A 15,857-nucleotide genomic window follows, 5' to 3' on the forward strand; every position below is an offset into this window, starting at 1 on the left:
AACATCATTATACAATTTTCAAACCCAAGTTTGTAGCCGTGAAATCAATACTCTAAGTGCGTGCGTTTAATGGCTGTATCCATGACAGAGCTGGACCCCAACTAAAAAGGACCCTCGGGCCACCAAGAAGCTCAATCACTCGCTGCCAGCACGTCTGCGCGGCATCATGTGGCCAGCCAGCTCACCGTCGGATGAAATGCCCGAGCAAAATCTTAAAACGTCCGTTTTTCACCGGAATTCTTTCAGATACTTGTAGAGCACCTTCCCAAACCATCTAAAATATTAACATTAATCTCACAGATGCTACGAATGAACAGTCCCTCAGGAGGACAGGTTACGGGGTGAATCAGTGAACGGAACGCATGTGGTATCCCTTCCAGAGTCTCACGGTTATTTGAATTGAATATATTTTCCTCATGAAAAGTATGTTTCTGAGCGGATTTGCATGAAAATTATCTTCATTAAACGTGTAGCTACGCCAGAAGGTCCCAAAAGTGAAAACAGACATCAACTAGAACTTAAGACAGCCTCTTTATACGGCATGGAAATGGACGGAAGCCCGTGGAAGCTACCCCTTGCTGCAATGCATTCCACACAGACCGAGGATATAAACATTCAATTTTCACAAAACTTGATGCCGCCGAGTGTTAATCAACCTTAGGGACTGTGAAAAGTGAAAACAGAATTTAAATTGAACTTAAAATAACCGCGCGAAGCCGTGTTGAAGTCAGTGGACCTCGTGTTGCCCAAAAACAGGGCAGGGCGACAGAGGTAATGAGAAACTAGTTGGTCGAATTAAATCTTCTTAATAACCCCTATGAAACCCATTTTGCATTACAGCCGTCCGATGCTTCCTTGTAGGCCATTCGACCAATCAGTCATTTTACACTTGATGACCCTGTAACCTTGACCCTGAGGCGAAAATGCGAAAAAGGGCTCAGGCGATCTATAGAGAGCGACCAGTCTTATCATCGTGTCAAGTTATAACTCAATCAGCCGAGACGTCTCGTAGGAGATAGAAAGTACATTTTGCACTTGATGACCCTGTAACCTTGACCCTGAGCCGAAAATTCAAAAAAGGACTCAGATGATCTATAGAGAGCAACTAGTATCTTGTCAAGTTATAACTCAATCAGCCGAGACGTCTCGTAGGAGATAGAAAGTACATTTTGCACTTGATGACCCTGTAACCTTGACCCTGAGGCGAAAATTCAAAAAAGGACTCAGATGATCTATAGAGAGCAACTAGTATCTTGTCAAGTTATAACTCAATCAGCCGAGACGTCTCCTAGGAGATAGAAAAGTACATTTTGCACTTGATGACCCTGTAACCTTGACCCTGAGGCGAAAATTCAAAAAAGGACTCAGGCGATCTATAGAGAGCGACCAGTCTTATCATCGTGTCAAGTTATAACTCAATCAGCCGAGACGTCTCCTAGGAGATAGAAAGTACATTTTGCACTTGATGACCCTGTAACCTTGACCCTGAGGCGAAAATTCAAAAAAGGACTCAGGCGATCTATAGAGAGCGACCAGTCTTATCATCGTGTCAAGTTATAACTCAATCAGCCGAGACATCTCGTAGGAGATAGAAAAGTACATTTTGCACTTGATGACCCTGTAACCTTGACCCCGAGGCGAAAATTCAAAAAAGGACTCAGATGATCTATAGAGAGCAACTAGTATTATCATCTTGTCAAGTTAGAACTCAATCAGGTGAGACGTCTCGGAGGAGATAGAAAATAAAAATTGTTGACAGACGGATGGATCTGAAGACGTCGAACGGTTTACTAGGTCAGCGTGCTGACCTAAAAACGAATTTTTGACATTTTTGCATGAAAAAGCACAAAATGTCATTTTTCACCAAAAAAAAAAGTCAGCAGCTGCGGCAAGGAAGAAATCGTTTTTCATAATCAGCACAAAATTCTGATTCAGAAATCATCCTCAAACATTTTGTCCTCAGACACGTGTTTCAAAGAGCCGTAGCCATGGGACTAGTGTGCTTGAAGGATCCGAGTGCTTTGCAGGATTTGCTAAACACAATACGGTACCCGAAAAACATTAATGTCACATCACAGGAATGTCATAAAATAGCCAATAAGAAGAAAGTTTTTGCATTCAATTTGGACTAACTGTTTATCACAAAGCCACAATTCTTGTTGAGGCAGGGATATGTCATAACCAGTTAGGTTCAACACCTGCACTGCGGCAATGATATTGGAGTCAAGAACAAGAATACTTACATCAAGACTTTAAGAACGTCACCATTATACGAGAGAGCAAAAGTGAACTTGTCACCGTAAATAAAAGCACCTTCCATGAAAGCCCGGTGCTCTGAAAGACAAAAGAATGAATGTTGCTTTACGAATAGAAAGGCCAGGATATACAGAAACATAGCTTGCAAAAAACATAGTAAGACAAAGTGAATTGAGGGGAAACATAAGGAAAGGCCAAAGCCACCAATTTTCTCTCAAATGAACTTTCACCAGTAATGATGTAATGGATCATATTCCTTTTATATATGCTTTGACAAACCATGGCAAGCAGTGAGAAAGGATTTTTTGCTAATATATGATGGGTCAGAAGATCAGGATGACAGAATAACTTCGAGGCATTGCCTTTGACCTGTCAGTTCTGGTTTGAATCTCGACCTAGCTATAAACTGTCATCCTGATGTTTCGCAAGCAGTGTGATGGATCATAGCGTGCCCTGTTCATCAGAAGGATGTTAAGCCAGAGGACCCATATGCCAGCGCTGCATGGTCATAGGTTAAAGATCCCTCGGTGTATGTTTTTTAAAAGAGTATGTGAATTATCACCAGCACAATGAACAAGTTACAAATTTTTGCCACAGTCGAACGTCAGGCCCAGCCAGCCAGTTCCAGAAATGTTTGGCCAAATTTCCCCCTCATCTGACCCCATAATGTGGAAATAGATGGCATTAAATATGAAATGAGTCAGAATATCATCTAGAATAAACAATGGATATCGTCAACTGAAAACTGATGAGTATATCCAACACTGTGGGAAGAAAACTGTAGCTGACATTTCAAGAATTTTTTATTTTTATTTTTTGTATATATCGTCGAGGCTCGTAGAAGAGCTAGTATTAGTCCTTCGTCAGGGGGGGGAAAAGAGGATAGACCAGTTCCCACAAGAAAGCATTTTTAGATGCTGAGAAAGGTCCATTTTTTTCAGACATTCCCTTATAATTGAACGACACATGGCAGCATGACTTGGCATGTAATGATGGAATAATGTAGATGATGTTTTAATTAGAGATGTTGTTGTCTGAGAAGCAGCTTGCAATGATTTGCACACTAGATGTAGGAAATTATGTCAACATAATCTTTGACTTCCAAATCTTAAATTACTAAAACATCAAACCATAGTTTCTGAGCCAAGTGCACCCTCAAGATCTATTCCACAAAACATAATATAAAAACCACATTGCACAACTTTATAATTGGCATTTCATGCAAAGTCCTGACCCTCAATACAGCATGTGTGCAAGCAAAGGTGGCAGGTGCTGGATCGGGATGATGGAGAATTGATTAGCGAATGCCCTATATGCATGATTGCGCGAAGGTGTAGTGTGCTGTGGAGTGCAGTTGCCGTGCAAATAACTTGATAAAGGCTCGAAGCAATCAAGATACTTCAGTAAACCTCTATCAAAAGCATCCTGCCCATCGTCATTTCAGTGGGATTTGGACTACTTCTGTGGTGTCCACCGTCGTGTTGTATTGTTTTTTGATAATTTGATATTTGACGGTCTAATTGTTGGTACAGATCCCTCTTGCAGCTGTTTCTTGTAACTAGCGCAATTCTAAAGGATACCATCATTTCAGTCGTCATATAATCTAGTCGCGATAGCATAAGGCAGCAAATGCATTGTTGCGATGATATTTATTGTTCACAATGCTTATCCTAAGTGCAGAATTAGTAAACTAAATAATTATCTTTTGCATCAAGCATAGTGAGCTAGCTCCAAGGCTAGTTTCAAATTAATAGCCAATAAACTGGGGATGTGATGCAGCATGTTACATCAATACCATTGGCCTGGGGATGCAATTTATTTTTCAAGTTAAAAGACATCCAACGTGTTCCTAAATTATCTTTGCTCTTTTATGTAAATTAAAAAAAAAACACTAAAAGACATACAAGCATGCAGTTTGCACCATATGGTAGCCCAACCCAGGGAATTCATATTTGCACTGTCTTCTTTCAGGAATCTCTCCAGTGCAGAGTAAACATGAAAAATTTTGCGACTTGCGAAAAGTATGTCCAAAAGATGTGTGACTGTGGACACGCTGCGGCAAATGTGGACTGAAATGAGATACCGGATGTTCCGAGCGTGTACGTGTGGAAGTCGAATGACGTACAAGAAAGAATCTTTGTGTTGGGCAAAAACTGCAAGCTTGTGTGTTTATTCGATATTTCTTGATTGAAATTCAAATTAGGAAATATGATTTACACCCTGGATTGCGGATTATGAAATAATAAGGACAAATAAAATAAATGACAAAAAAAAATACAAAAACAGAGTTTGAGGATCATGGAAGAGTTGAGCAATAAGGTAAGGGGGTATGGTGGCATAGTTGTCACTACCACCCAAACACGATGGAAACTAAAATCCTTCTATTATATATCCTTCAGTAGTTAGCACTTAAAGAGGTAGAGAAAATGGAATATTAAATTTCACTCTGAGTCATAACATATATTTGTCGAACCACATCAAGTTAGCATCGATAAGCAGATGCTGCTTGAACATCCTCTATCATGCTTCGAGCCATTAAAATACCTACTCAGATCCTCACAATGTACATGCCTATTGTGCACAGCATGTTGTGGATGATTCTTTACTTTTGATTGGGCTCCAGAGAACCATGCAGTACATGTCGGAAATCAAGATTGCGGAGGACACCCAGCTTTAGGACACGAGTAGTAACATTTAGAACGACTCAAGATGCAGCTGAGAAGAAGACCAGGAGATAAAGACAATGGACCATTGTCAAAAATAAGTCATAAAAATATGGTGAAACGACTAGTACCATGTTTTTTTTTTAAGGTACAATCAGAGTGCTGGTTGAAGGTTATTTGACAGTTGAATTCTAAAGAATATAAGCAGATGCACAAGTTTAATTTTACACGAAGAGTGATTGTATACCTGGGGATCCAGGTGTTTTCAGGTAGGCAAATACCACGTCCCACAGACCTCGGCTTGTTTCCTGGATTAACTGCAAGTCTTGTGTGTCCTGGATTAACTTCACCTCATCAACGAGGAGTGCACTTGAATGTCAGACACGGATTATTGTTTTCTGCATTAAAATTGGCATACTTTTACCAACTGTGATCATTAGTGTACACATATAGTACAATTCATTATCAATGTCATTAGAGGAGTCATCACACACAAACAGAGAAACATCATTTGCTTCACAATGCCTTACTGTAGCGTATTAGCCACGATTGAGTCCACTTCAAAAAGAGCGTCCATGCTGAGTCGGTATGGCATCCGATTCATCCTACACAAAGACAATTCCATTTCACACAAGTATATGTAATTAAAATCAAGACATAGGAAAAGGACATTTATCATATCACCATTGTGGTGCATCCAAATACTATTCGATATTTACTTAGCCTAATCTGCAGCAATTGAAGAGTTTATACATATCATGTCTAAATGCCCATCGAAAATTTACCAAGTGCATGGACAGTCATAACAAGGATCTGATACTCAAGGTCTCCCTGCCTTTTCAGTGGTACAAGCAAAATGTTCAACGGTTTTTGAAATATCGCGTACACAAGCCAAGTTACCGAGATGATTGCCATGGCAACATAATTCAGCCAATCACCACCGTCATCTAACCAGGTCGAGGTAATGTCATGAGGAATAGATATCTGCAATATGAGAGCTAAGTGTTCAACGGTTTTTGAAATATCGCGTTCACAAAAGTACATGGACGGATGATCGGTCGGTAAGTTGGTCGGTCAGTCAGTCGGACGGAGCTCATTTTAATGTCCCCCATCTCCGACCTTTTCAGAGGGGTGGGGAACAAAAACTAGAATATCAGACCACAAATTATGGTCATGTGATAAAAGCACAGGAAGCTTCATTATGATAAGTTTGGGCATTCATTGACCAAACATATGGTGGGTTAGTGTTTAATTTTGTTCAACGTTTATATGCACTCAAAAACGAGATTTTCAATCACATTGAATTAAAAGCCAATGTTATTGGAAGTTTGGGGTTATTATAATGCTGATTGGGAGTTACTGAGGTTATTGCATGCAAACATATGTGATGTTTGCATGAATCTGTGATGCAGAAGTAATGGATATTCTCAGGAAGTCAACTTTACCATGGTTTTATACCGCTTAATCTAAGTTTATATCAATTTTGGAGTCATTAAAGCTAATCAACAAGAGATTAAAAGAAAATGGCATTGTGAAACACTCTTAAAGAATTTCTGTTGGTACAACCCATGAATGTAATACGGGAGACTTCCGGAGTAATAAATATGTGCTTAAATGATTTGGCACTACGAATAAGAATTTACATCACCAGCTGTGATGTAAATCTAAGTTTATATCAATTTTGGAGTCATTAAAGCTAATCAACAAGAGATTAAAAGAAAATGGCATTGTGAAACACTCTTAAAGAATTTCTGTTGGTACAAACCATGAATGTAATACGAGAGACTTCCGGAGTAATAAATATGTGCTTAAATGATTTGGCACTACGAATAAGAATTTACATCACCAGCTGTGATGTAAATCTAAGTTTATATCAATTTTGGAGTCATTAAAGCTAATCAACAAGAGATTAAAAGAAAATGGCATTGTGAAACACTCTTAAAGAATTTCTGTTGGTACAACCCATGAATGTAATACGAGAGACTTCTGGAGTAATAAATATGTGCTTAAATGATTTGGCACTACGAATAAGAATTTACATCACCAGCTGTGACATAACAACCAAGTAACACTATATAATAAGCAACAAAAGAATAACTACAAACATCAATCAGGGATTGCAGACCCTCGCCCGAACTTGTTTTGTGTGGTGTTTGTGTGGTTTGTCAACGATGCATTGGACAAACATATCTTTATATTCATACATCGGACAAACAGACCTTTCGGTTTCATTGTATAAATTCATGTTTTCATCATATGTATTTTATAAACGTACTCAAGTTCCAATCGTAGTTTCTCTATCAACATACTCATGTTGTTATAGTACGTACTTTAATAGACATCCGCACATTCTAATAGTGCGTACTTTGTCGAAAAACAAACGCATTCCTAATCACATGTACTCACATTCCAAATAGTATGTCTTTTATAGACATCCTAGCATTCTAGTAGTATGTACTTCATAGATGTACTCACATTCTAACTGTACTTACTTTATGGAGGGACTGGCCAAAAAAAGAACATGTAAGACTGCCGACCACCAAGCGGTGGCTGTGACCTATGTTAGCACATTATGTGCAGACAAACAGACAGACAGACTGGCAACCAAACTAACTAACAAATGGATACAAATGCAATACCCTTGGGCAAATGCAATAAAGTCAACATATCAAACCAAGATGCATACATAATTAATCAATTCAGAGACAATGAGACAGTAAAGGGGACTTTCACCCAAGAAAGGACTGAGAAATCGTGTTCATCTTCATCTTTAAGCAACTGGTGATCCTTCATCATAGCCCTGTTGAAATCCTGGAACTCCATCAAGTACCACCAAAAGAGAACTACCCCAACAGGGAATGCAGCAGTTTAACAAGAAGCCCAATCACCATGTTGTTTTTGAAATTTGTGATGGGCACCAGATGCTGCTTTAAAGAATGCATTGAAATAAGGTAGCCATAAATTGCCCCATTCATTAAGATACCCCCAAAATCCCCCAACCCTCTGTTGCACAAAAAGCAGCTTCACCAAAATCCCACAAGTGAAGAATAATTTTTTAAAAATCTTGATTTAACCTTTAGTTTCTCCAAAAAAATCCACCAATTACAGCAAGTAAAGTGGTCTGCAAAAGTATTCACCCCCTCTAAAGTTTTCACATTTTGATGCCACTTCAGCAGGAAGCAGGAAATTGGTTCAGGATGTCACTGTAAGTCCAACAATGACTTTGAAAGATCTACAAGGCTCTATGTCCGAGATGGGGGTCAGTGTTCATCAATCAACAATATCCCGTTTCCTCATAAGGCTGGCCTCAATGGACAGTTGGCAAGAAAGAAGCCATTACTGAAGAAGGTGCATTTAAAAGCTCGTATGGGGTTTGTGAAAAAAAGCATCTTAATGATACTGCAGGCATGTGGAGAAAAGTTTTGTGGTCAGACAAGACAAAAATTGAACTTTTTGGTCTAAATTCAAAGCGTTCCGTCTGGTGCAAGCCGAACACTGCACCTCATCCTGTCAAAACGATCCCTACTATTGAGCAAGGTGGTGACAGCATCATGTTGTGGGGATGCTTTTCATCGGCAGGGACTGGCAAGATTGTCAGGATAGAAGGGACAAAGTACAGGAGAATCCTTGATAAAAAACCTGCTTGAGTCAGCCATTAATCTGAAAATGACGAGAAGATTCACATTTCAGCATGAGAGTGATTTGAAGCACAAAGCTAATGCCACACTGGAGTGGCTAAATAAGAAGAAAATACTGTCAGACCCATTATTAATGGAGGATACATTCCTGAAAAATGTTGTGAATGTCAGGGTCCATGAATGCCGGGGCATTTTTTTGAAATCATTTATTTGAATTTTTCCAATTTTTGTGTTTTTTTACATGGTCTCGGCTTGTGGAGGAGTGATTACACAGAACAAATAAGGACACAACATACCAAAGTGAACAGCAGGAGAAAGGGGAAACACCAAAAGCAAGATGGAGGGAAAATTAGACAGAGACTGACAAACAAGGAATGCAGGTAATGATGAGGGGTAAGGGAGAATACAAAGCATGGATAATATGGATACATAGGCAAAATTGTGTTTGAACAGTTTGTGATTTTGTCAAGGTCTGAGGAGAAGGGACAGGTTGCTGCCTGTCTGTCAGATGGATCAGAGATGTCACGGTAGAGAGTGGAGTCATCAGCAAAGAGAAAGAAAGAGAGCAAAGAGAGGAGCTGAAAGGATTCCATTGAGAGGCACATGTTGTCCACGAGAGGGGATGAGGTCATTGATCCAAGAGTGGAGTTGTCCTTGGATTCCATAGGCAGACAGTTTGGAGAGAATGGCAGGATGCAAGACTGTATCGAAGGCTCGAGATATGTCCAGAGAGACGTTCTGATATTGAGTGTCTCCACCATTGTCGGGAGAGTGAAAGCAGCATGTCCAAGGTAGAGTGACCAGGTCTGAATCAAAAATGATGATCTGAGATGAGGCTGTTGGAGAAAAGGAATGATTTTATGTTAACTGTGACGATGCATTCCATGAACTTGCTGATGATTTGAAGTACAGTAAGCTAATTGGGCTGCAGTTAAGGGGATCCGTTTTTGCATCTGTTTTATGTAATGCAGTGATGTTGGCTGATTTCCAATTTCCCACATGCACACCTATAGGAGACCAGACCTGCAATGTAAAAAACAAAATAAAACAAAAAACTGCGAATATGCGAAGCGTTAATGTAGAAGCAGGTCACACTTTATGACCTGCAAATACGCGAGGTCCATGAATATGTGGGGTCTGCAAATATGCGGGGTCCGCAAATAGCGAATCCACAAATAGCAGGGTCTAACATTGCAGTAAATGTTCTTGAGTGGCCTAGTCAAAGTCCTGACTTGAACCCAACTGAACATTTATGGTGAGACTGGAAGACTGTAGTCCATCGACGATCCCAGTCAAACTTTGCAAAACTAGAGTAATTTTCACATGAAGAATGGGTAAAGATTTCACCATCTCACTGTGCAAAGCTGGGAGAGACCTCCCCAAAAAGACTCATTGCAGCCATTGCTGCAAAAGGTGCTTCCACCAAGTCCTGACCTACAGGGTGAACACTTTTGTAACCAGTGAATGATTTGTACCCCTTTTTTGCAGGTATTCCTGACATGTAACCTCCTTCAACTATAACAGTGTTTAGTTTGATCTCCTCAGTTATAAATAAAAAAGTTCATTTGGAAAAATTGTTTTTACATAATTCGTAATTCATGGAAATGTGGCATTGTGGGTCATAGCTGAATACTATTGCAGGCCACTATATACGAGAAAAAAAATAAAATAAAGAATTCAGTATGTTTAAGAAATGATGATGTCTGTGCATCAATTGCAAAATACAAGTACATTTCCAACTCGAATGGCACTTGGTAGAGTACATATCTCTGCCAGCTGAACATTTTATGTTTTGTATCCCACTGATAGGCTGAATCTGCATCTGGACGTTAATCAAAATCTAATCAGCTTGATATTGTCACCAAACAACCCAACCGCCACGTTTTGTCATAACCTGTACACAACTTTTTGAAATATCATGCTACATATCATTTTAGCCCAATCTCGCAATTGTGAAGAATCACTTTGAAAAACTAGAATGGCAATCTTGATAGAGTGTATACCTCCACCAGGCTCAGCAGTTTATGTTTTGTATCCTACTGATAGGCTGGATCTACAGCCAGACCATGACTGAAATATAATCAGCTTGTTCTTGTCACCTATTTAACTCACCCAGAACGTTTTGTTATAATCCGTCCACAACTTTTTGAAATATTAATATATCATGATATATATATATATATATATATATATATATATATATATATATATATATATATATATATATATATATATATATATATATATATATATATATATATATATATATATCGGTTTTGGTCCATCTCTCAATTTGTTTTTTTAATTGCCATATCCGGATCAGAATCTGGATCTTCAACAAAATCAAATCAATTTGGCCTGATCACACACCCAACCTGTCCACCAAGTTTCATCCAAATTTGTTCGAAACTTTTTGTGATATCCTGCTCACAGATGGATAAACAAACAAACAGACAAACAGACAGACAGACAGACAGAGAGTGGTGAAAACATAACCTCCGTCTACCTTTGGTGGCGAAGGTAATTAAATGATTGGGTATAATAAATTAGATATCTGCAATCACAAAGTGATCACCAAGAGTAAGCCCTCCTCTCAACCCCCCCCTCCCCATCCCCAGGTGCCCGCAATCCAATGATGGCCACAATATTTTTGGACCGCCATATGACCTTGACCTTCAACATTTAGGGATAGAGTGTAAATTTGGATAATGTGTCCCCATCTACAATCTTTCCATAAAACTCAACATCATGAGAATCAGAGGAAAATTATTCAAGTTAAGATCAAAAGGTTGTTTTTTAAATTAGGTTACAATTTGAAAAAAGGCAGATCAAAGATACCAATCAAATCTCAGGTGCACAACTTCAGCGCAGGTACACTATTATGATGCAATAACACCATGGAAGACCAAGTGGTCTTTGAAATTCCGCATTGGCAAAATTGAGCGATGATAAAAAAACGCATTATCTTTTCAAGACCACCATTTGACCTTGACCTTTAATTCGGAATGGTATGATAAAAAAAAATTAAGTGTTAATGCACCTTAGGCTAAGCCAGTGGTTCCCAACCTTTTTAAATGTACGGACCACTTTGGTGTCTACATGTTTCCGACGGAATACTAACCCCCTTTTTCACATCATTAAAAAACTAATTTTTTATGTGCATATACCAGACTAATAGTGATGTCACACACAACGAGTGTTTGTGTGTAGTCTGTCAAAAAGCAGACCCTTCTAAATGTGCTCAAATTAGTGCTTTAAAATGATAACAGTACGAAACATAACAATTGTAGTATTATTGCTACACATTTTAAATGATATAAGTACATGGACAGAGTAAAGTATGAATATAACTTACCCAACTTAATGAGAGCCCTGGGCTTGAATCTTCCCGAGCAGTTCATCAATGCGAGGAGAAATTGTGGAAAGGCAGCCACACATGCCATGTTCTGGCTGGAGCTGAGATCTGTACTTTGTAATTAAAGCTCTTAAGCAAGAGAATCCTGCTTCACAAGTATAGTTTGTCACCAATGGAAGCAATATTTTTTTTATTACTTCACCTGACAGTTCTTCATAGTCCTTTCCATTTCATTGGAGAGCCAAAAGGCCGTGAGAGATTGCTCCCTGAATTTATCTTCAGGCTGCCATCACATGACAAATCCACAAGCTGATATTGGGCTCGGCAGTTAAGGTTTGTCTTTGCAAGGACATCTTCGGAAAACGGTGCAAGGATCCACTGACACTGTCATCTGAAATGTCTCTGAAGTAGGTCTCAAATTTTGTATCCAAGGCATTAACATGAGCAATCAAAACTGCTTTGATGCTGGCCAATTCAATCTCAGAATTAGAGGAATTCTGTCAGCAATGGAAACATTCCGGGACTGTAATTCCATTTTCAAAGCGAGTTCATCACACACAATGAGTTTCTTTCTGAATCCTGTTGCTTTATCGCTGAGCATCAAAATGTTCGCATCTTTGCTTTGCAGTGAAAGGTTAAGATCATTCAGGAGGTTCAATATATCAGCTAAACATGCAAGTTCAGCAAGAAGAGTTGGTCTTTGAATTGGCTTGCATGGCTGTAGCTTGTGCTTGCCAAGAATTCATCCAGTTCATTGTGCAGCTCAAATACACATTGGTTGACTCGTCTGCGTGATAGCCAGCGGATCTGTGTGCAGCAGTAGCTGGGCTTGATCAGCTCCCATTTCATTACATAGTGCACCAAAAAGACGAGAATTAAGTAGCCTTGCTTTAACAAAGTTCACTGTTTTCACTGTACGTCAGAACTGTATGCATGTCAGAACGTTTTCACTCTATGTCAGAACGGTGTATAGCTGTGGATCCAAATGGCGAGCTGCTAAGGCTTCTCTGTGCACAATGCAGTGGGTGACTCGTACTGTTGGGGCAACTTGTTAAACCTGCTGAATCACACCTTTGCAGGCTCCCATCATTGAACATGCACTGTCGGTGCATATCCCGATACAATCGGAACACTTTAAACAATGTGCACACATGTTGGTATCAATAGTTTTGAAGATTTCTTCAGCAGTTGTCCGAGTTTCCGTAGGTTTACAGAACAGGAAATCTTCAACGATTTCACCTTCCCAACGATAGTGCACATAAACCAGTAATTGAGCTAAACCAGCAACATCTGTGGCTTCATCGAGTTAAACAGCAAATCTCTTACTTCGAAGATGTTGAAGATGCTCTTCGACTGTATATTGAGTGACATGTCTTGAATGCGATGATAAACTGTATTATTTGAAATTGGAAAGGAGGAAGGTTGTTTTTTTTTACTGCTTCCGAGACAAATAAACATTTACACATCCTCGGATCCTGTAAATGTAAATCCCAATGCTAAACAATCTGGATTACATTTCTGACACAGAGGCTTTCTTTCTTTGAAGGTGGCTGATGAGATTCCTCGATTCCAGTCGTAGGCCCAGGCTGGTCCCCGCTACCACTTGCTCGTATAACAAATCTCTGCATTTTACAATGCATTGTGATCAATGCTCACCCAGTCGAACCAGTCGTGATTGTATTTTTTTTAAAATACACTCCGGAAATACCAAGACGAGTTAGGTGGGATAAAATATGAAAGTAGAAAATTATTTCATCGTGTACCAGATGTGACGTAACAGTTAAAATGGCTGCTTTGAATGCTCCACTTTGAATTCCATCAAAAGCGAGCAGATGTAGAAGAGTTCTGTATAAAAAAAAAAAATATATATATATATATATATATATATATATATATGCAAGGAGGAGGAGATTGGGACCACACCTGTGCAGAATGTTGGTGCTGCTTTTACAGTCTCCTTGGCTATTGGGCACAATCCTGGACAGGTCACCACTCCGACACAATATACCTGCAAGATGGCACTCATTTTGCCAACCACAGAAGGATGACAGGTTGAGTTAACCACACCTGGTATTAATTCAACAGCTGAGCAGGATTTGAACTCAGGACTCAGGGATCCAAAGCCCACCACCCTAACCATTAAGCCAACACCAGGCATGATGGCAAGGCCACTTATTTCTTGCTTTTTGGTGCACGATATAATGAAATGGGGGCTGATCAAGTCCAACTATATGTATATGTATATGTATATATGTATATATATATATATATATATATATATATATATATATATATATATATATATATATATATATATACATACATACATATATATACATACATACATATATATATACATACATACATATATATGATGACGGAAGTCGAGGAGGGAAATTGAACGACATGCTTTTATTGAGTAAACATGTACAACCTGAAAGAAAACATTTTTAGGGAGTAACTTGTGGACCACCTGCCATTTACGAGCAGACCACAGGCTGGTGTTATGGTTACAACCACAAGGTGGTGCTAAGACCTAAGTCACATTTGCTCTACGACCAGGATACGGCAGCCGTACCCCCCCCCCCCTTGAATTGACAGAAACGTGCGGCGGCCGCAGAGTTTCTGAGGTGGCCTCAGAGTGGCCCTACGCAGTATGGCTATATTTTACAGGCCGTAGGGGTCGCCATGGAATTATAGCGTAGAGTTATAACTTTTTCCATTTCTACACTGGCCATAGCAATTCAACAAGCCGAAAAAAAAAGAACTGGTAAAAAAAAATAAAAATAAAAAGAACCCACTCGTTACCGTCCGTCTGGCAGCACGTTCGCCTTAGGGTCCCCCTGTGGTCGCCTTGCGGGCATGTTGCATCTGCCTTGAAAATTCTATGGCTGCCGCAGGGATGCCCTAAGGTCACCGTGCGACATCAAATCAAAGACCGTACGGCACCCCCACATTTTCGGTCTCCACAATTTATAAATACGCCATGCGGCTACCCAAAAAAAACATATGTGACTACTACATTGTGTGACCGTGGAAATACTGCGGCCGCCCTATAATTGCTAGTGGCCATAGATTTTGTGGACCCTACGGCCGCCGTGCCAAATGTGACTTAGGCCTTAGGCTTAACCGAACCCTCACAAATGCCCTAGGCTATCTAGAGAGGGCAATTTGTTGTGATTGGACAAAAACTAGTCGACTGATGGTAAACAATGTAAAATTTTCTATAATTAGGTCATGACCATAAAATATGTCATGGTGAATTTTTTTTTTTTAATCTTCACCTGGCATACTTTTTATTCCCATTATTGATGCAAAATTGAATTCTGAAAGTCCCAGCCAGCTCCGAGATACAGCTCGGATATTGGGAGAAAAAAAAGAAGAAAGAAAATACCTAAATGGTGCTTTACTACTCTCAGTAGTTTAATAAACTCTGAGGTACCATTAAAAATTGGTTGCACTACTCAAATAAACAAACCCTACAACAGGTATAAGCCTCCCCCATATCCTACAAGAGTAGAGCGGGAAGCTAAATTAAACAAGCTCAAATGAGGTAAGATCCTTGCCCTCTTAATGATGATGTCATAAAAACGAATATGACATCATTGTTATGTATCAGGTTTGTGATAAATTATCTGTGCTAATGCCCGGCTTGATTCCCGCAAAAAAATTCAAACAGCTTGCCTAGTTTCGGAGATAATGGTATAGGTGATTTCCATTAGCGGCGATATTATGACGTCAACTTTTTTTTCTGGGAAAAATTTCCAAAATTGGAGATGGTTACTGCCTGCGCGTGGACTTTCTGCATATACATGGCAAGTTTCATGAAGATCCGATGAAAACTCTGGGTTGTGAAATCAAAAATGTAAAAAAAATAGGAATGACGTCATAAAAATTGATATGACATCATAGTGATGTATCATATGTGCAGCAATTCATCTCTGC

At 39.4% G+C, this 15,857-nt stretch overlaps 1 protein-coding gene across 2 annotated transcripts in view; it reads right to left on the reverse strand.

The window, feature by feature from the left end:
* TXNDC16 (thioredoxin domain containing 16) overlaps window positions 1-15,857 on the reverse strand; it is a 131,676-nt gene that overhangs the window by 86,125 nt on the left and 29,694 nt on the right. For both annotated transcript variants that reach the window (XM_085869383.1, XM_085869382.1), the window contains exons 5-7: window positions 5,450-5,524; window positions 5,167-5,288; window positions 2,244-2,334 (exon numbers count right to left, since the gene is read on the reverse strand). In XM_085869383.1, the coding sequence (XP_085725509.1) occupies window positions 2,244-2,334; window positions 5,167-5,288; window positions 5,450-5,524 (288 nt within the window). The remainder of the gene's footprint in view (window positions 1-2,243; window positions 2,335-5,166; window positions 5,289-5,449; window positions 5,525-15,857) is intronic.

This window comes from Eptatretus burgeri, chromosome 2 (assembly GCF_056783735.1).
Source record: "Eptatretus burgeri isolate ZD-2024b chromosome 2, Ebu_testis_v1, whole genome shotgun sequence".
Lineage (NCBI taxonomy): Eukaryota > Metazoa > Chordata > Myxini > Myxiniformes > Myxinidae > Eptatretus > Eptatretus burgeri.